Here is a 21,289-nt window from a genome sequence, read left to right as displayed (position 1 = left end):
ATTATTGTTTTAGATCTTTGAATGTTTTTTTGTGTGGAGCATTTATTTAGTTTGAGATAAAAATCCTTAATTAAATTTAATTATTACAATAATTATTTTGATATTGCTTTTGGAAAATCAAAATATAATAGTTTACAAGTGTTTGATATTTTTTTGATATTGAAACAAGTTTAATAATTCATGATGTGATGCTTTCTTTATCGCAAGCAATTTTTACCTTGTTAAATTATATTTTTCAGTTTGAAGTCTAAAGTCAAATATATATATATAATTATTGTTTTACTTGGTCCTTGAAAAACATAGAATTATAGAGAGTGAGCTTAGCTCCTTTAACAATGTTTCGACCAACTGAGATTAATCTTGAGAAGCCAAAAAGTAAATATCATAATTTTATCCTTCATAAAAAAATAGAATTTTATTTGTTTTCTTTTTATTATTGTTTTAAATCTTTTTTTTTTTGGTGCCATATATTGTTATAAATATTTGAACTGGGTTTCTTTGTAGCCTTTATTTAATTTTTAAGTCAAGAACCCCAATTAAATTTAAATATTATAAGAATGATTTTTTAGTCCGACACACAGCACCAAACATAGGTCTTCACTATTTTTACAATCCAGCTTCTTAGTCCGACACATCATCAAATGTAGGTTATTACTTAATCTAGCTTTGCCCAATTCAAGCTAATCCAAGACAGTCTCATAATTTAGTCCAGTTCATGACGACAGTCTGCAGTACCAAACGACCTCTTAGTTTTAAGTACTGTCCATAAGTAACAATAGTTGTAATGATATCATTATTCCTTGAAATAGCAAACATGTGAGACCAGAGTATGTATGCAGAGACGACATTGCCAGTGATTCAGTAAATCCCCAATTAATTACAACTATAAAATAGACATACTATCTAGCTAGTCTCGTCACTAGTAGTGACATACTATCTCGCAAGGTATAGCCACACGACTATATTTTGTATATAAATATATTTTCAAAACAGTATAACAGTGGGGCTATATTATTTAAATATTTGAATATATTTAAACAATATAGCCCTAAGTCTTTTTCCCTTTCCCACCTTATTTTCTTCTATTTTCGCTCTTTCTCAAACGACATGTTCACCTCACCACTAGACCTTGTTTGATTGGTTGATTGAAGAAAAGGGAAGGAAAGAAAGAATTCCAAGGAAATGGAGATAGGAAGAAAGAGATGAAATTCTCTAGAGCAAGAAAGAAAGGATTCTGATTGGTATATACTTGTTTGTAGTTAGGTATAAAACCTAGGTTTTCTTTAAAGTTAGGAATTTTTTTATTAAAAAAAAGGTATATCGGCTATACCATTTAAATATTAGAATATATCTATACTTTTTAAACAGTATAGCCCTAAGAAAGGATTATAAATGGATTTAGATTTGGATTGAGGTATATCTGATCCGAATTCGACTCGTTTACAAGCCTAGTGGTGAGGTGAACATATATATCATTTAGGACAGAGTGGAGAAAAAAGAGAAAAAGGCGGGAGAGGAAAGAGACTTAGAGCTATACTATTTACATATTCAGAAAAGAAAAAAAAAGACATAGGGCTATACTATTTAAATATATTCGAATATCCATTTATAAAGACATGAAAAACAACTATATAAAAAACAGTATAGCCAGACTATATTATTTAAATATCCCTTTATAAAGTCAGGAAAAAACATATATAAAAAAGGTATAGCCGCGCGGCTATACTATTCAAATAGTCAAATACTAAAAAGCGTAGCGGCTATACTGTTTAAATATTGAAATATATTTAAGATGTATAGCCGTGCGGCTATTTTAAATATTCAAATATTTAAAACATATAGCGCACAACTATACGTTTTAAATTTATTTACTTTTTAGTCTCTTTCCCTCTCTAGCCTTATTCTCGTATCTCTCTACTCTCTCCCAAATGACATGTTCACCTCACCACTAGACTTGTAAACGGGTCGAATACACCTCAATCCAAATTCTAATTCATTTATAATCATATCATCGTATTTGGACTATCAAATTGCACCTATCAATCCATATCTGTTACACATCGGATTCAGATCGGATCGGATTATTATCGGATTTATTTTGAGATGTACAACCCACCTCCTTATCTGCTACCTGTCCAAGTGCAATAGCCAATCACACAGAAGAAAGATACGCAAAAAAAAGAAGTTCAGAGACACATATAGATGCAGTTATGTGCTAGTTTGGTTCCCAAGAAGAAGATGTAGGAAAATATTAGCAACCAGTTTAACAATTGCATAGAGGTCTCAAGAGCATAACTTTTGTATTTATTAATGTACTATGTTTCTTTTTGTTTCAAAGACAAATAATGACAGATGCATCCAAGATTGATTTTAGGGGTAACATAATAATTATACAGTTGCAGCCTTGAGAGACAAAACGTCTGAAATCTTGTTCGTGTAAAAATTTGGTTGTATGGAGTTGCTAGGACTTTGAAACACTAATAAAGTGATGACACCTATTAGACAGAAAGGAAAAGCGCCTTAATTAGCTCAAAATACATCACAAACTCAAGAAAAATAAAACAAATTGAACCAAACACAAACAAAGTCTAAAATTACTACAAACCCTAACCCTGTCAAATAAGGTCATCTTTAACCATCAACTGTTGTCATTGCTGCCGCCAAGATTAGCACCACCGTGAAAACCACCAGAATAAAGGCTCGTAAAGACACCCGAAGAGACTGACCATCTAGAATGTGGGCGAAACCAATACATACTCATATGGTCAAACAAATGGATTTAAAAAGACCATTTCACAAACATTATCTATAATGAGAAGGGGGACAAGCAAGAGGGTGGAGAAGTTGGTGGAGCACTCAGTAGCGAGGGGAGGGACAAAGGTATGGATGTGACGATAGGATTGCGATTGGGAAAAAATAAGGGTTGGACATCCACAAACAAACATGAACAAGAAAATTAAACTCTCAAATAGGAGAGGGATAGATGATTAGCATACATGGGAGGAAAAATAGTAGAAGGAAAGAAAGAAAGGAGAGGGGATGAAGGACTTTTTTTAGAGAGGGGGACTAGGGTTGGAGAGAAAAGTGCATCGTGTGAAACAAATGTAAGGTTTTGAGCTATTATGTTAATTTTTGTTTATTTTAGCGGTATGTCTCATCTTTTGCAACAATTCACACATCTATGTGATTCATGCCTTGCAATTCTATCAAAAGTTTTCTTTTTGTATTGATTGACACGTTAATCCATACATCACGTGAATTAAATATTTACATTTACATTAGTTCTCTCCCATGATCATATTCTAGTCTATGCAATGAGTGGACATTTTAATAAGGTATGCATAGTGTTCCAACAAAAACAAAAGGTATGCATAGTGCAATATTACATATTACACCAAGAAAATACAAACTAGAAAGAACATCATAAGAAAATGGATCCAAATGAATAATGAGCATGGAACCAAAAATATAAAAAAAAAAAAAATAATAGAACTAATGAACGCTATAAAATAATGTATTATTTTGTTAAACCCTAAGAGCATCTCAAACCGATGTGTTAAACGTGCCACATAGACATTTAACAGTTAAAAATAACATCTCACATCACTCCAACCGATATGTCAAAGCTGATGTGGAATGAAGGCTGGAGGTTGAGATGTTATTTTTGACATCCCAAAAGCAAGATGTTAAATGAATATTTTATTATTTTATTATTTTATTTTCTTATTAATTAAAAATAAATCAACACTAAAATGTAATAAAGTAATAATTTAATTTGATATATCGGATGAAATGTAAAGCTATGTAAGATGTCAAATTGCCACATCAACTATCAAATTTAAATTTGATGTTTGATATTTGACATCTCCTTTGAAAATGCTCTAATATAACATCGTCAATGGAATTTTCAAATGATAAATGTCAAATTTCTAATTGATGGCTCATGTCATGTGACGTCAACCAAAATATCAAATATCAAATATCAAATATGTGTGGGTGGAATATTCATTAAAAATTTATATGAATTGGCGTTCCTTTTTTCCTTTTTATGAGCGCGCCAAATCATAAAACACCCCCCTTCTTTTAGTCCTCCTCAGCGATTCAGTTCAGTTCGTCACCACCACCACCATGGGAAAGCAAAAGCAGCAAGTGATATCGCGCTTCTTTGCTCCCAAACCCAAAACCACAAGACCCTTCATCTTCTTCTTCATCATCATTTCCTCCCTCCTCATCATCATCTGCAAACCCTCATCACCCGCCAACCCCACCTCCCAAAATCACAGCCACTGTCAATTTCTCACCCTCCAAGCGCACTCTCCTCTCCTCCCACCTCACCTCCTCATCTCCCAAACCATCCAAACTACCCAAACTCTCTCCCCACACCCACAACCCTATACCCACCGCACCCAATCCCTCCCTCCACCAAAAGTTCCTCCAGAAGCTTCTAGAACCATCATCCGACGTTCCAGAACCTTCTCCTTCTTCCAACCCACCTGCCAAGTTCACGCCTTTGGAGCAGCAAGTGGTGGACCTCAAGAAGAGGTACCCAGATGTCCTTTTGATGGTGGAAGTCGGTTACAAGTACCGGTTCTTCGGCCAAGACGCCGAAATTGCTGCGAGGGTTTTGGGGATTTATGCCCATATGGATCACAATTTCTTGACCGCTAGTGTGCCCACTTTCCGGTTGAATGTCCACGTTAGGAGGCTGGTGAGCGCTGGGTACAAGGTCGGCGTGGTGAAGCAGACCGAAACCGCGGCCATTAAGGCCCACGGGTCGAACCGGTCTGGCCCATTTGGCCGGGGATTGTCGGCATTGTACACCAAGGCGACGCTGGAGGCAGCTGAGGATGTCGGGGGTAAAGAAGAGGGGTGTGGTGGGGATAGTAATTATTTGGCTTGTGTTGTGGACAAGAGCGTTGCGTTAGAAAATGTGGATGGCGGAGTTGACAGTGGGATTAAAGTGAAAATTGGGATTGTTGCGGTGGAGGTATCGACTGGAGACGTTGTTTACGGAGAGTTCAATGATAATTGTATGAGGAGTGGGCTTGAAGCTGCGGTTTTGAGCTTGTCTCCCGCTGAATTGCTTATTGGGGACCCACTCTCCAAACAAACAGAGAAGGTATTTGGTATTTTATACTGGAAAGTTTCACTGGTTTAGTTAGAGAATTGAGTGAATTCCAGGGTTTAGTCTTAGAAATGTTAATCAGTGTTTGTATCTGTTTCATTGCTTAGTTTAAAATTGAGGGCTTTCCATTAACCTCAGCTACTTTGTTACTCAATAACGATTGGAAGTTTGGAACTTGGAAGCATGCTTATCATAATTTTGTTTATAAATGGCAATCCAAGCATCAGAAGAAGGTTTTCAGCTTGCATAATGTCATTGTTGCATTACCAAGTTTGATTCGTCTTTTGGTTTGATTATTGTCATTAGATGTTACTTGCCTTTTCTGGATCTGCTTCAAATGTCCGTGTGGAGCACGTCTCACGGGACCACTTCAACGAAGGTGGTGCTTTTGCTGAAGTAATGTCCCTATATGAAAATATGGATGGAGATGATTTAACAGATCATCCAAAGATAAATACCGATGTGAAAGAACAAAGTACTATTCGCTTGGGAACTGAGGTATGATATTTGTGATATTTTATCTGTCATTTCTTTGGTTCTGCATTTTACCCTTAGCTGCTAGGTTTGCCCCATGCTAGTGTCTTTCAATAGTTTACCATACCTTTGGCACTCTTCTCCTTTTGTTAGATTATCATCATTTTCTGGTTTGACCTTATTTTCCTGTTTACATCTTCTCATCTGCAATTTGCGTTACTCTATTTCATTTTTCCTTTTGTTTTATAGGGAATAATGAACATGCCAAATTTGGCAGTCCAAGCACTGGCCTTAACTGTTCGTCATCTGAGACAATTTGGTTTAGAAAGGATCCTGCACCTAGGAGCTTCTTTTAGGCCCCTCTCAAGCAGCACGGAGATGACTCTCTCGGCCAATGCACTTCAGCAATTGGAGGTATCTAACTCTATTCTTGTGTTATGCTGCAAAGAGGTTTGCTTTGGATTTCCAGTAAAAGAGTTTGAAATGCCAATGGGTATAAATGTATGACTCTTTTTTCTTCCACCTAACTCTAAGGTTGAATTAGGATAGCCAACAAGAGTGCGTTTTCTCAAAGGGTGATGTAATTTACTTCAATACTTATTCCTTGCTATAGATAGTTGGTTCAGGTTTACTAATCTGTTGCCATTACCAACATGGATCCGTTGGCACTGGTGATTCTGTGTCATGTATTTATTTTTCATCAGTATTCAATAGTTATATCTATGATTAGGTGTTAATTTGGAATTTATTGATCAGGATTTGTGCAAAAGCATGAAGATAGCTTTTACCATGATGACTAAGTATTGCAGGGAAAGTATTAAATGCTGCATACTTGGTTGCAGAGTGAGAAAATTCCCTGTGTAATCATGATAGAAATTCTGCTTGCCCAGTATATTGAAAGCAACAACAGTTATCCTTTTTTAAACTTTCTGGTTTTTACCTAGCTCTGACTTTAGGTAAACATTCCAAATGCCTTCAGGTATTGAAGAACAATGCTGATGGGTCTGAGTCTGGCTCTTTGCTGCAGTCTATGAATCAAACTCTTACCATATTTGGTTCAAGGCTTCTTAGACACTGGGTATGAGCTGCCTACAAATCTTTTGTAATTTCTCTTGGGATTTAAAATTTTCATTTTTTCTAGTAGTTGATAGTTCCTTTGAATGGTACAGGTAACTCACCCTTTATGTGATAGAAACATGATTTGTGCTCGTCTTGATGCTGTTTCTGAGATTGCAGAATCCATGGGGTCTTCTAAAGCTCCTCAGAATATTGAACAGCTTGATGCAGAAGATTCTTTTGTAACAAATTTGAAACCGGAGTTAAATTATATACTTTCTTCAGTTCTGATAACTTTGGGACGGTCAACTGATATTCAACGTGGGATAACAAGAATCTTTCATCGGACTGGCACTCCATCTGAGGTGACACACGGCTTCTCCTCTACCCAGCTAGTTTGACTGGCCATATGTTTGTAGATTGTTAATTTGTTACCATCAGAGTCAAGTTTTGTTGTATCTTTTTTCTTTTAAAGGAAAATTGAGATAAAATTTAATGACGTAGTTTTGGAGAAGGATGGATAGATATATAAATAAATTATTGTAAAGAAAGAATACCTATAAATCAAGATGTAATGACATTCCTTTTGCCCCCCAAAAAAAAATAAATCTAGTGATGTGTGCTCACAGGCTGGCTTTTGCATATTGGGCTTGGTACCCTCAACTAAGTAGTTTGCCTCACCTAGCTGGTTCAGTAACTTCAGTTTCTGAATAAGGGGTATGTTCAGTTCATTGCAGTGATTCAAGCTATTTTATATGCTGGAAAACAACTTCAGCAACTTAAAATTGAAGAAGAGGGAAGCAAAGAAAATTTGAGAGGAAAGAAAGTACACTCTGGCCTGCTGAGGAAGTTGATATGTACTGCTTCGTCATCCACTGTAATTGGAAATGCTGCAAGACTGTTGTCTACCCTTAACAAAGAAGCTGCTGATAAACAGGATCTAGCAAACTTAATAATCTCTGATGGCCAATTTCCTGAGGTTTGTACTATGAGCTTAATACTCTGAATTTCATGTTTTTTTTTTGGCTACTTGTTGCTACCTAATTGTTTGCCCTCCTTCTATCTTGTTTGTCAAATTTATTTGTTTAGGTTGCTGAAGCACGGATGGAGGTTCAATTGGCAAAGGAAAAATTGGATTCTCTCATCAGTTTGTATCGCAAACTGCTTGGAATGCGCAAGTTGGAATTCATTAGTGTATCTGGAACGACACACTTGATAGAGGTAGTTAGTTAACTTCATTCTGGGAATATTCTTCTCAAAATGGACACACCTGTTGCAAGTTACATATCATATCTAATTTTATGTTGCATTACCTGCAGTTGCCCTTAGATGTAAAGGTGCCTTCAAATTGGGTTAAGATCAATAGTACCAAAAAGACTGTCCGGTATCACCCACCTGATGTTTTGACTGCTTTAGACCATCTAGCCCTTGCAAATGAGAAACTCACTATCGCCTGTCGTGCTGCTTGGGATAACTTTCTAAGTGGTTTTGGTAAATATTATGCTGAGTTCCAAGCTGCTGTTCAAGCACTAGCGAGTTTAGATTGTCTTCATTCACTTGCTGTTCTTTCAAGAAATAAGGTATCTGCTGAAGGTTTAATTAGAATATCTTGCTTCAATACACAACTTATTTTGTCATCAAATTATTACAAGTATAATCCTGTGAACTTATGTCTACAAGTATAATCCTATGAACTTATGTCTACAAGTATAATCCTATGAACTTATGTGTTGCAGAACTATGTTCGTCCAGTGATCGTATATGATGATGAACCTGTCCAGATACATATATCATCTGGCCGTCATCCGGTACATATATAATGCTTATTGGGTTTAAGAACACTAAGGACTAGTTGTTATGAATGCTTGAAGTGGTATTACTGGTTGCTTCAAAATTGCATGTCGAGTTGAGATCTCTTCTCTATCATCTGATATCAAATGTAAACGATCTTAATATTTGATTGAAATTAACAAACATGCTAAAAATAGAGCATAGGGTAGAGTTTGCTAATGATTTATTCTCCCATCCCATCGGAGGCATTTATAACTGTACAGGGTATGTGAGAAAAGGAAAGTATGCGAATACAGGAATAATTACAATTAATTAGAAACTTTCCTAAATCTTGAAGTTAACTATACAGCTCATATACTACTCATGCCAAAAAACATTAGGTCTCAACTCTCTATTGGCACTTCCACTTTCTTCTGCTGATTTTAGCTGAGACATTGCGTTTGCCTAAGTTCTGAAGAAATCAAATTACATCCTTATTAAAATTGAACAGTCCTGCATTTTCAATAAAAATGTTGCATGCACGCAATATTATTGCTCATTTCAGATTGTCCGTTGCTGCTCTATTAATAAAGGGATATATTTCTTGTGTCATTGGGGGCTTCTCCTTAATGGTTGCAATGTCTTACCAGGTTTTAGAGACTACATTACAAGACAATTTTGTTCCAAATGACACAGATTTGCATGCAGACAGAGAGTATTGTCAGATTATTACTGGACCTAACATGGGTGGAAAGAGTTGCTACATTCGCCAAGTTGCTCTCATTGCTATCATGGCTCAGGTAAAATCAGAGCTCTCAATGATTTATCGTTTTCACATGGCACTAGAGTTTTTTTTAAAGTGACATATTGGAGGTATGTATGCTAAAAAAGTAAATCAAATAATGGTAACCATAGCTGGTCCTCTTCTTCTTTGTATAAATATGCATATATGTGCATTATGTTCTTCAAGTGATAGAACTGTTTTAATTTTACTAATCTATAGTTGATGGCTATATAATTCTCATAATGTTCCAAACCTTTCCTTTTGCTGCTTGATAAATGAATTTTTTACAGCAGTTGCTTTATAAAAGTGTGTTCTGATTCTTTTAGGTTGGTTCCTTTGTACCAGCATCATCGGCAAAGCTGCATGTGCTGGATGGCATTTTCACTCGAATGGGTGCTTCTGACAGTATCCACCAAGGGAGAAGCACCTTTCTTGAAGAACTGAGCGAGGCTTCACATATACTCCACAATTGCACAGCACGCTCATTGGTTATCATTGATGAGCTTGGGAGAGGCACGAGTACACATGATGGCGTGGCTATTGCTTATGCTACATTACATAATCTGCTACAGCAGAAAAAATGCATGGTCCTCTTTGTCACGCACTATCCAAAAATTGCTTATATTAGAACTGAATTCCCAGGCTCAGTGGAGGCATACCATGTTTCTTATCTGACTTCAAATAGAGATATGGATACAGTAGGCATGCAATCTGAAAATGAAGATGTCACTTACTTATATAAGCTTGTGCCTGGTGTTTCAGAGAGGAGCTTTGGATTTAAGGTTGCGGAGCTTGCACAGGTATTCCTCTCTCTCTCTCTCTCTCTCTCTCTCTCTCTCTCTCTCATGGCTCAGGTAATTTAAGCCAGGCACTCTATGTTTTTGCAGCTACCTTCCTCGTGCATAAGACAAGCGACTGTCATGGCTGCTAGGTTGGAGGCAGTAGTAAACAGCCGAGCAAGAAACAGACATGGAAAAAATTGGTTGCTAAAATCACTGGTAACAGATCAAAAGAAAGAAGCACAAGATGAAATGCTGGAATCTCCCGAGTGTGTGTAGGATGGAGTCCGGTTTTAGAGGAGACAAATGGTGGTGCATATCAGAAATTCTTTATTAATTTGAAAGCTGCAATAATTGATGTTGACGACCCTGTAAAAAGCTTTCAGTATTTGAATCACGCAAGAAGCATTGCAAGAGAGTTAATAAGCAGGTAAATATGAAATTTATTAGTTTTCATTGGTTTTGGTACACTAGTATATGGTAGTTTATATTTATAACATTGAATCGTAAACATAAACTGCATTATTGTGCATTTCTCAGATAAGCAGTCATTCCAGAAAGTGATTCGGCATGCGTGCCGCAGTGGATACAGCAGCAGCAAGTGACGGAGGCCGATTCGAAACGTCGAATTTCATCAATTTTATAGATAGTATTTTGCCTGAAGAATTTTGTATTTCTTGAGGTCTCCATCTTCATCTTTTTGTAATTAACCATACGCATATCCTGCATGCTTCTGAAGAAAGAAAGAACATAACTTAAATAGGAGACTACGAATTATTATGATATGGCAATAGAGAAAAAAAAATACAAATTTATAAATAAACTCAATTCTAGATATGAATTTATAAAAAAATCCAAACACTATTTAAACATAGAAAAACACCCAAAATCAATTCCAAAATCAGCAATTGTATATTTTTTGGATGTGTTTATAAATGGATTTTGAGTGTGTAATAATGAGTTTTGGGTGTTGGGTTTTTTTAAAATTTCAGCCTTTATTTTGGGTGTTTTAGTGAAATTCTAAAAAAAAAAAGGGTGACAACATTTTTCTTGCAGCGTTTTAAAGTATTTTTTTAAATTCAATTGCATTAAACTTGGATGTACGGATCAGATTAGCAACTTGAATGCAATCCAAATCAGACCCAAAAAAATAAAATAAAAAATCTGATCCAAATGTTACAGTCTGCAATAAATGATAAGAAACCGAAAAAAGGAAAAAAGAATCTAAATAATGTCGTGAAAACGAGGCCGAGTACAAGACAACAGTTTAAAGCCGCAGGTTATGGTTGCTGAGAGACAGACAAGTTCTTCACGTGATTTGAGCACGTGGCCCAAGAAGACAGGTGTTCTAGTAGCTACGCACAAGGGCAGAAAACTAACTGGCTCAGTCAGACTTTGGAGGGTGGGAGGAGGTTAGCTAGCTAGATGTAACAAAAAAGGAAAGAGGCCCTTTTTAGTAATTTCGACACCTAAGAATCCGCTTCCTTCCTTCTCTTTTCTGTCTCAGTTACTTGTTTAGGGGAGAAGCCAAAATATTTCTTTACATTACTGCAGGTGACGACCCAACAAACTGCAGATGACTGATAAACCCTCCTCAAGAACCAGAGCACAAAAGTAATCTGTCTCTCTCTCTCTCTCTCTCTTTCTCTTCTATGCATGTGTTTGCTGCTTGTGTGTTGCATGTTTCTGTGTGTTTCTCAGTGAACTGCGGAAGTGAAATGAATATAAGATAGATAGATTGATAGATCTGACTGATACGATTACACACCAAAATCGTGGTCAAAATTTGAGCTTTTAGCGGCCATGCACTTGAATTATTCCAACTTAGAATTGGATTTGGAGATTTCAAGATCTACCAGTGCTACCAAGGTTGATCTCTTCACTTTAGTCATGAAAATTTGGTTTTAGGCATTGAATTTTTGTGTGAGGTGGAAATTGGATAATGAGCGAAGTAAATTAGCATTTCTGTGGTTTTTAATACATAGAATTTGCTTGTCTCTTACATAGGACTGATATTAAGCTTTATCCTTATTGTCAATTTTTTATTTTCCCAAACAAAGAGGATTGTTAAATCAATCCAAACCTAGTTGCTCTGATTATTTCACACTTAGCCAAAAAAAATGTGCTCTTAAGATCACTATGCAAGTTGCTGTGAATAATGTGTGCTCTTTATCTATTCTTTCATTTCGACCCTTTATCTCTTTGTCTAAATTTACCTCTGTGAGACTCCTTACAATTCCTCAAGGTGATTATTTAACTCAACCCTTATTTTGTTTAGAACTCGTTGGCCTTGAATTTTAAACTCTTAAAGCCAGCCCAGCCCAGCCCATCCATTTGATTATTATTATTTTTTTTTTTGGTCAACCCATCCATTTGATTATAGACAACCCAATATTGAGGGGCGTTGTGAAGGACTTATAAATGTTGTACAGCAGCTTGTTTTAGCGACTTGAATATTATGACATGTTTACTAATCGTAATCGGAATCAAAATAAGTAGTTGAATTCCTATTATGGATACTCCTATGTTTACTTCACATGGAGGAATCAAAATGCAAGTAGGATCCACACAAAATCAGGAATTCAACTCCTGATTTTGGAGGAATTGGACTCTTGGGTGGGAGGTGGTATTCTAATTCCTCACACAATTTTAAAATTTCCAAATTTGCCATCTACTTTTACCCAACAATGAGGACATTTTAGTAATCAATTTGGTTTCTATACCAATTCATGTGAATTTAGTAAACAGCTTATAAGAAATTAGTACCACTCCTACTCCAATTCCATATGGTTTAGTAAATAACTTCAATAGGAATCTAGAATCTAACTCTCCTCAATCCAATTCCTCCTCATTTCAATTCATCGTCAATTCAATTTCTCCTGCATACCATTAGAGTATTGATTCTTTTTATTTGTTTATGTAGACATTGTGACGGGGTAAGGTTGTTTGGAGAAGTTTGGAAAGCTGGTGAAATGGAGGACAGTGAGTCCCTTGTGAGAAGATGGGAGGACCTAGATACTGACATATTGGTGAAGATCTTTCAGTCTTTTGACATCTATCAGTTAACTTCGGGCATTGCGCACGTCTGTAGTGCATGGCGCTTGGCTTGCTGTGATCCTCTGCTTTGGAAAACGCTTGATTTGTCAATGATGAAATCTAACTACATCAAAATCCCATTAGAACCTTATGTTTATGTGGATGGACGGTCTGATAAGAAATTGACTCATGTTTTGAAGACTTCCTTGAATCTCAGCCGGGGAAACTTGATGACTTTGATTTTCCATTTCAACTTGTATGTGAGTGATGATCTGTTGACTTATACTGCTGAAAGGTAACTCTTAAACTCTCATTTACACGTGTCTACCCTATCTCCATGTTTGTTTTTTTTCCAATTATGATTTTACTTCAATCCCACCTCCCTCTGGCATCTGCCTATACCCTTTTACATTCCATTACTATAAAAGTTATATTGGCCCGTATATAAAAATGGTAAATCATTCAACTGGTACATTTAGCTTATCGTTTTAAATGTTGTATAAGACTTAAGTAATTATGTATTTACTATACTATGTAATTTAGACATGTTTATTGAATCCCTCGCTCCACATAAACAAATTTTTTGAAATAAAACTGCATCCTTTAATTAACAAGTTTATATTTCTCTTAAGCGCTCTTATAATGTCTTGACTATTAAAGAAAAAAGTATGCTAGCAAACTCTCTCTCTCTCTCTCTCTCTCTCTCTCTCTCTCTCTCTCTCATATTATTGGTTTCTTCTCCTCAACTCTAACTTACTTCCAATTCAGTTCACTCATATGCATTGGTTACAAATTTTTTATAATTAACACCAATAATTAATTTTTGAACGTTGGAGTCTGTTTTTGTGTGTAGATTATGTACTTTATAGTCCAGGCTAGGTAATAATTTTATACTAATCTGTAATTTATGTGTGAGTGATGCATGTGCTAATGTTAATGTGCTACCATAATTATAAATGTTGGAGGTGTGGATGCAATTTCTGCTGGTTGTTTTGACTGCATTCTTGTTTTTTTGTTTTTGTTTTTAATTTGAAAAAGAAAAGAAAAAAGAACTAGGCATTTGATTATTAATACAAGGAGGAATGCGAAAATCTGACATCCGCCGAATTAGATACTCAGTTACATGGTAGATGTGTTCACTTGTCAATTGTTATGGAATTATAATGTTTCTTTACACATTAAAGTTTAGTCCTGCTCTGTACAGAATGTCCTGGGGTTAAAGTTAATCTGAGATTTAGATGTATGATATGAGGTTGTTTCTCTTTGTCAAAACAGGTGTCCACGGCTGAAGAGACTAGTGATGCCAGCTTGGAACAGAATTAAAAAAACTGGAATCTGCAAGGCCATTCGATGCTGGAAAGACCTTGAATCTCTGACAATGCCTAGCATAGCGAATCCCCCATACCTTATGGAGGAGATTGCCAAGAACTGCAAAAATTTCAATGAACTAAAGATCATGGGGCCTTGCGACATCTTCTTTGCTTCGACTCTAGTTGCGTATCTTCCAAAACTGAAGGTTTTAAGCCTCCGGTGCTCAATGCTCTTAAAGGACGCGTTAATCATTATCTTGGATGGCCTACAACACCTAGAAGTTCTCAATATCTCACATTGCCTTGTAATCGATACCGCTCCACCTCGTGCACCCAGGAGACTTCTTAAAGAACTCGATCCAGTTATTCTCAAGAAGGCGTCTCGTTTACGGATGTTCTTAACTTGCATGCAAGACTCGTGCATCATGTGCCAAAGGACCAAAAACGACGAGGGACTCATGAGGTGGTATAAGTATGAAAAAGGGCTATGGCTAGAAGATGAGGTGCGGTCCCTTGCTTATTGATGATGAGAGCAAGGGAATGAGACTCTAATTGTATTTGTGGGTTAGAAGCTAATATAGCTCGCTTATGTAGTCTCAAAGCTCCATCTCCTCTTCTTCGTTAAAACATAAATAAAACTGCCTGATGAAGAGAGGTGTTTCTAAATAACATATGTTTCAGTACTGTACATTATGTAATTACTTGTCTTTCTTATGTCTCTGCCTTTTTTGAAAGTTCTATGCCTGTGCTGCTTGAGCATCGTGCTCTAAACCAACTAGGTTTTTGGGGCTTGGGCTTGGAGTTTGGGTTTTGTTAATATTGTTTTATTGGTCTCTCATCCCTATCCAAATAGGACTTGGTTTCTGTTCAATATTCTATATATACATCTAACGCCCACCCAGTTGACCGTAGAAAACTCAATATTAAGAACTTTTCCGCTCCCTTGTGGTTACTATATACACTAACCATTTAACCAATTTCTTTATTTAAGAATTTATACGATTTGCTTGGCTTCTGAAACAATGGAATGGGAAGATGGGAAGACTTTGGGGAGATGGGAAGACCTCAGCACTGACATATTGTGGAAGATTTTTGAGTCCTTCAACGACGTCTCTGATTTATCTTCCGCCGTTGAGAAGGTCCATTGCAGTGCCGTTTGCAGTGCATGGCGTTCGGTTCTCTGCGATCCCCACCTTTGGCATACACTTGATTTGTCAATGATTAAACATAATTTCATCAAAACCAAAGATGAGCCGTATGTTTATGTTTGCAGCCAGTCCGATTTGACATTGAGTCGTGTTTTGAAGGTTTCTCTGAGTCTCAGCCACCAAAACATAACCACCTTGATTTTCAATCTCCAGTTATATGTTCCCGACGACCTCCTCACTTACACCGCTGAAAGGTATGCGTAGGTAAATGCTCTTTCAAAACGATGGTGATTTACATAATTACATAACTAATTGTTTCTCTTCTTAATTATCGATCACAGGTGCCCGAAGCTGAGACGATTAGTTATGCCATCTTGGAACAAAATAAAGATTGATGGCATCAGCAAGGCCATTGGGTGTTGGAAACATCTTGAATCGCTGACAATAGGGAACATAGAAAAATATCAATACCTCACTCTCTTGCAGGTGATTTACGACAACTGCAAGAACTTCAGGGAACTCAAATTGATAGGTACTTGTGATACAAATTCCTTTGCCTCGGCAATGGTTAGATATCTTCCAAAACTGGAGGTTTTAAGCCTCCGGTGCTCGATGTTGTCGAAGGACGCTTTGATGGTGATATTGGAGAGCCTACCCAACTTGGAAGTTCTCAACATATCGCATTGCGTTGTATTGGATGAAACCCATCAGCCTCATCAACCTTTTAGAATTGTTGAGGAACTTGATGCATCCATTGTTGACAAGGCTTCAAGGTTAAAGAGATTTATAACGTGCATGCGTATGCCTACGGCCATGCTTGTGCGGGAAGACTCGTGCAGCATGTGCCAAAGGACCAGAAACGACGAGGGGATCATCAGGTGGCATAGATATGAAGAAGGGATGTGGAAAGCAGATGAAGTGGCTTCCCTTGCTCTTTGATAAATAAATAAATAAAGGGTTAATTAATTGTAAAGAATGTTTTACCAGCCTCTAACCCTTAATTAATAAAACTTTCCGTCTGTGTGTTTATTATAATGTAGGATTAATGACCGAAATGGTTTCCAAACTATTGCTCCAGTATCATTTTGGTTCACCAACTAAAATTTTCATTTCAATGGTCCTTCAACTCTTCATTTGATATCAAAACGGTCTTACTGTCAAAGTTTGTCAAATATTTTGTTAAACTGAGGGGGCAAAAAAGTAAAATAATATTTAAAAAATTAAAAACTGAAATGCCCAAACATCTAAAACCCAAAAAAATAAAAAAGGTTTTTTAGGTTTTAGACATAAAAAAAATTTACAAATTTATAAAAAAACCCAATTCTAGACATGTATTTATAAAAAAACCCAAACACTATTTAAACATAGAAACACACCCAAAATTAACCCCAAAGTCAACTTTTTGGGTGTGTTTATAAATAGGTTTTGAGTGTGTATAATGATGGGTTTTGAGTGTGTTTATATGTTTAAATAGTCTTGGGTTTTTTATAATTTTAACCCCATTTTGGGTGTTTTAGTAAACTCCCAAAAAATTTCACTTTTGGAAAAACCAAAGCTTTTTCAAAAAGACAAAAACCACTCAACTTTCAAATCAAAGACATGCAAATGTATTGGATTCCTTAGGAAATCTAAAAATAAATAAGGACATTTTCGTCCATTTTTGCTTCTTTTAAAAATCTGACTTTCCCCTCCTCAGCAAGCAGGAACAGTGGCTTCCATGGCTTCCACAAAAAAATCTGACTCAAACCCATCACAGTCATCTACCCATTCACTCCCACTCAAATCAAACCCATATTCGCCTCCTCGTCTCTCTACCACCATCTCTTGCTGCTACTGCGATTTCAGGTTCTGGGCTTTCAACCAATCCTTCTTCCATTTCGGCAGAACCCACTTCCAAATTCTCATAGCATGATTATTGTGAAGCAAAACGTAGGCTTGATTGAAAGCAGTGAGTGAGTACAAATGCAGTATGTTGTCGTGTTTGTTGCGTTTCTGTTTCCTGGTGCTCTGGTGGCTTTTGATTCTGAGCCTCTGCAACCATTGTCTTGCTTTGCTGCTCTTCGAATTTATTGTGCTGGAATTTGGCACAATGCAGTGGCAAGCTTACATTTGTTTTCGTTATTTATTTATTGATGGAGAGTTAATGTATTTGCAAAAGGTAATGCTAATTAGCCTTCAAATTTTATTCACCTCAAGTGCTGTGCAATTTGTGGGCTGCCATTACTTATCCTACCCTTCATCTTGTTTCCATTCTACATACATGAGAGAGAGAGAGAGAGAGAGAGAGAGAGGTGCGGCTGCAGGTTAGGCAAATCGGCGTGTGTGGCGGCTGGGGTTTTTTGTGAGGGCTGTTAATGAGGGTGGGACAGATAGGGGGGTGATGAGAGAACTGGGGTTTTTGTTTTTTGGTAAAAAGTCCAATTTACCCCTATATTTGGAGCATTTGCCGTCCATATGATCCCATCTAAAGAAAAATATTATGAAATGACTGATTTGATGCCAAATAAAAAATCAAAGTACCATTGAAATGAAAAATTTAGTTGAATCAAAATGTGGAGCAATAATTATGAGATCATTTTGATCATTAATCCTTATAATGTATTTCACTGAAGCTGCTCATTGAAAAAAATATTGTTGTTTATTAGTCTAGTCTGAGGAAATTAAAATGAAATTAATTTCATAAAAGGAAGTAAACTAAAAATAAATAAAGAAAAAACATAAAAATAGAGGGATTTTTTTTCCTAATTAAAATATAAAAGAGTTGGTGGGTGATGGTGGGACCAGTGCGAATTAGGGACGAAACCAAACGAAACATTACTTACCCCGCTATGACTCGGACTGGGAGTCGATAAAATTTCTCCGGTTCTTCAATCTCCTCTCTCTCCTTTGCCCTCTCCTTCTCAGTCTCTCTCTCTCTCTCTGGCTCTCCAGTGAAACCAAAAATGGCTCTGCAACTGTGGGAAACACTGAAAGAGGCAATCGTAGCATACACAGGGCTCTCTCCTGCGACCTTCTTCACACTGTTAGCTCTGCTGGTTGCCATATACCATGTCATCTCGGGCCTCTTTGGGTCGTCTGATAACCATCATACGCCCAGGAACATGGAGGAGATGCAGCCTCTCGCCCCTCCTGTCCAGTTGGGCGAGATCACTGAAGACGAGTTGAAGCAATACGACGGCACCGATTCCACGAAGCCTTTGCTCATGGCTATCAAGGGTCAGATCTATGACGTGTCTCAAAGCAGGTACCATATTTGGGGGTATTCTCTGTTTTTTTATTATTCTAATTCGTATTTTGGGTTTTAGTTTTTGGCTTCTGAGTTTTCAATATTTATGCTTATCTTTGCAGGTGATATTGTATTTTTTTTTTTTTGGTGTGGTCAACGGGTGTTTTAGCTTCCCTTAGCTCCTGGTTTGCATGTTTCTTCTTATCGGCTACTGGTTATCTGGTGATTTTTGGATCTTCATCAAACCAACAGTTTATGGATTAGCTCGGGTAAAGGGTACTTTAGTTTTTGGGGATGTGAAATTGTTGGATGCCTTTGTGATTTCTGGTATGTTCTGCGTGTTTGGTGGCCTTGATCTTCGATGTTTTGTGGATTTGTAATTTGTGGACAAATGGCTCACATAAAACCTTGGAATTCTAGACTTGTGTGTTCTAGTTATTCTGAGATCATGAAATTCCTGTAGAATTAGAGCAGGAAATTACATAATTAGGGGATTGCAGTTCTATGTGGTCTAGTAGTTACTATCTATGAGATGCATTTCATTGGAGTTTGAATTTAAGTAAATCGATCATATTCACATGCTACCAATGTTGATGTTCAATCTTATCAAATGATTAAAGATGCGATTTTCTCAATTACTTTGTTGTTTGTTTTTAAGGAGCATTGGCTTGAGAGGGGGAGAGGGGTGAAGGGTAATGATGTCTGTCTGTGCAAAATAGAAGTGTTTGGAATTGTTTCTTACACAGCGTCTTTACTTTGTCCCAACACATCTTCTACATGATTTTGTTTAGCAATGTGTTTGTCTATCCACGGTTTTTCAATTCAAGTTGGTTTTTGAAGAGTTGTATTCGTAGTTTTTAAATCTATGAACAAGTTTCACCTCTTTCAACCTCACCAAGTGGGGAATGGGAACATACCAAGCCAGTTTACTGCTTCTTTTCTTACTCGCTTTTGTTTGTTATATGTGCATTTTAGGATTTTGATTATCGGTTTCGGGTAAAAATAATGTTTTGGCCTAAAAATACTTTTTGATGGACATCAGATTGGTTGAATATTAGTAAAAAATACACTTTTGTCATTGTTGCTTAACCATCCATGTCATTATGGGTTATGTGCAACTAATAGTTTGATAGCTACTAGTACTTTGCCTATGCTGTCTTAAATAGTTTTCTTGCTTTTGGATCTTAGTTTGTTTACTTCTGACCCATGGTTGCAGGATGTTTTATGGACCTGGTGGGCCTTACGCACTGTTCGCAGGAAAAGATGCTAGCAGAGCTCTTGCAAAAATGTCTTTTGAAGACAAAGATCTGACTGGTGATATCTCTGGTCTTGGTCCATTTGAACTTGACGCCTTACAGGATTGGGAATACAAGTTCATGAGCAAGTATGTCACGGTTGGAACTATTAAGAAGGCAGAAACTGATGGAGAAGCCACTGGTGAAACCACTAAAGCTGCTGAAGATATTCCATCTGAAAGCTCAGCTGTTAAATCTGAGGAAACCTCAACTAGTGCTGAAGCTAAGCAAGAGTAAAACGTTGGGTAAACCATTTCTCTGGAGGGTAGTTGCAAGGTTGGGGTTTGGCTGCGCATAGTTGATGAATCTTGTGCACTCATAAATTTACTGCATTCATAGCCTAGGATACTCCCGTTATAATCAGATTTTCGTGGATGTTTAATTTGTGATGTAATAAATGAGCATCGTCAGACTTCTTTGAGTACTTTATGCGGTTAAGGAATTATATATAGATGATGATTCGTACATGCGAAACAGCTTTTTGGATCCATCAAATTTTCTTTTCCCGTCCCATAGACTGCAAATTTTGTAATTCTGTTCTTATAATGTTGCCAGAGATGGTACGCCTGTTTTTCTGGTTCAATCATTTAATTTGTAGAATGATGGAACTGAAGGCTGCAAGGGAAGTGATCCAGCAGAAAAAAATGATTATGGCCAAATTGTTGGTAATATAAGATCGCATGCTGGGTTGTTTGATGTGGGAAACGACATAGGTAAGGGAGAAATGAAGAAAAATCCCATCAAAATTGAAGTCGTTTTTATTAATTTTAATGATCAGTGATTCGATCAAGATTGTTAATTGTCACATTCTACAGAACATGCCATATAAAAACAGAAGCATGCTATCTTTTTCTCGAAGTCCTTTCTTTCCCATCGCTTTGGAACACAGAATCAAATCACGTCCTTATAGAGATTTGGATGTTTAAAAGATAGGAGAAACATGTTCCAAGTTTTCTACCCTCCATGTCACTTGAAAATCAATGTCCCCTTTGGAGAAAGCATAAGCTACTTCATCAGATTGTGATACATATCTTGAAAATCAAGGGCACCTATTAGACACTTGGAAATTTTGAGAAGACAAATTCAGTATCCCTACAAATACAGAAAGACTCTAGTAAGGGGGTCCTTAGTAACTATTTGATCAGTTCTAATTAAGAAAGGTTTATTGTAACCCCTCACCATAGCCCCTCATTATAGAAGTTCCCCTACAAATATTGGCAATGCAAGATTGGCGTCCTTTATAATTGCATCACAAAGGACAGGTTCTATAGCTGCACCATTCGCTG

At 36.8% G+C, this 21,289-nt stretch overlaps 4 protein-coding genes across 6 annotated transcripts; all 4 read left to right on the top strand.

The window, feature by feature from the left end:
* Nucleotides 1-4,097: 4,097 nt before the first annotated feature.
* MSH3 (homolog of DNA mismatch repair protein MSH3) lies at nucleotides 4,098-10,422 on the top strand. The gene is given in 14 exon segments (XM_008236038.3): nucleotides 4,098-4,185; nucleotides 4,187-5,119; nucleotides 5,432-5,623; nucleotides 5,849-6,013; nucleotides 6,579-6,677; nucleotides 6,769-7,020; nucleotides 7,383-7,634; nucleotides 7,745-7,876; nucleotides 7,975-8,235; nucleotides 8,392-8,463; nucleotides 9,076-9,225; nucleotides 9,536-10,009; nucleotides 10,097-10,259; nucleotides 10,262-10,422. Coding segments are annotated over 14 exon segments (3,363 nt in total). The 5' UTR covers nucleotides 4,098-4,128.
* A 967-nt stretch (nucleotides 10,423-11,389) lies between these two features.
* Nucleotides 11,390-15,048, top strand: LOC103333229 (F-box/LRR-repeat protein At3g48880-like). 3 transcript variants are annotated; one of them, XM_008236039.3, is made up of 3 exons: nucleotides 11,390-11,602; nucleotides 12,912-13,319; nucleotides 14,300-15,048. In XM_008236039.3, exons 1-3 carry the CDS (start codon nucleotides 11,565-11,567, stop codon nucleotides 14,856-14,858), a joined length of 1,005 nt encoding a protein of 334 aa, XP_008234261.2. In that variant the 5' UTR covers nucleotides 11,390-11,564; the 3' UTR covers nucleotides 14,859-15,048. The 3 variants fall into 3 exon arrangements, with proteins under 3 accessions (XP_008234261.2, XP_088909054.1, XP_016649846.2); XM_089052928.1 differs by having other exon boundaries at nucleotides 11,404-11,609; XM_016794360.2 differs by having other exon boundaries at nucleotides 11,541-11,857.
* A 152-nt stretch (nucleotides 15,049-15,200) lies between these two features.
* Nucleotides 15,201-16,508, top strand: LOC103333416 (F-box/LRR-repeat protein At3g48880-like). The gene is made up of 2 exons (XM_008236246.3): nucleotides 15,201-15,736; nucleotides 15,824-16,508. The coding sequence occupies exons 1-2, from the start codon at nucleotides 15,357-15,359 to the stop codon at nucleotides 16,419-16,421; spliced, it is 978 nt and encodes a 325-aa protein (XP_008234468.2). The 5' UTR covers nucleotides 15,201-15,356; the 3' UTR covers nucleotides 16,422-16,508.
* A 1,807-nt stretch (nucleotides 16,509-18,315) lies between these two features.
* On the top strand, nucleotides 18,316-20,470 carry MSBP1 (membrane steroid binding protein 1). The gene is made up of 2 exons (XM_089052959.1): nucleotides 18,316-18,726; nucleotides 19,925-20,470. The coding sequence occupies exons 1-2, from the start codon at nucleotides 18,425-18,427 to the stop codon at nucleotides 20,238-20,240; spliced, it is 618 nt and encodes a 205-aa protein (XP_088909085.1). The 5' UTR covers nucleotides 18,316-18,424; the 3' UTR covers nucleotides 20,241-20,470.
* The last annotated feature ends 819 nt before the right edge of the window (nucleotides 20,471-21,289 follow it).

This window comes from Prunus mume, linkage group LG5, assembly GCF_029339155.1.
Source record: "Prunus mume cultivar Tortuosa linkage group LG5, ASM2933915v1, whole genome shotgun sequence".
Taxonomy (NCBI): Eukaryota; Viridiplantae; Streptophyta; class Magnoliopsida; order Rosales; family Rosaceae; genus Prunus; species Prunus mume.
Note: the sequence above shows the minus strand (reverse complement) of the source record. Positions and strands in the feature narration are given on the sequence as shown.

Bases quoted from the DNA above. Each gene is read 5' to 3' on its own strand.
- LOC103333416 (XM_008236246.3), top strand. From the start codon at position 15,357: ATGGAATGGGAAGATGGGAAGACTTTGGGGAGATGGGAAGACCTCAGC. The intron at 15,737-15,823 runs GTATGCGTAGGT...TATCGATCACAG, and splicing joins CTCACTTACACCGCTGAAAG to GTGCCCGAAGCTGAGACGAT.
- MSBP1 (XM_089052959.1), top strand. From the start codon at position 18,425: ATGGCTCTGCAACTGTGGGAAACACTGAAAGAGGCAATCGTAGCATAC. The intron at 18,727-19,924 runs GTACCATATTTG...CCATGGTTGCAG, and splicing joins TATGACGTGTCTCAAAGCAG to GATGTTTTATGGACCTGGTG.
- LOC103333229 (XM_008236039.3), top strand. From the start codon at position 11,565: ATGACTGATAAACCCTCCTCAAGAACCAGAGCACAAAA. The intron at 11,603-12,911 runs GTAATCTGTCTC...TTGTTTATGTAG, and splicing joins TCAAGAACCAGAGCACAAAA to ACATTGTGACGGGGTAAGGT. The intron at 13,320-14,299 runs GTAACTCTTAAA...TTGTCAAAACAG, and splicing joins TTGACTTATACTGCTGAAAG to GTGTCCACGGCTGAAGAGAC.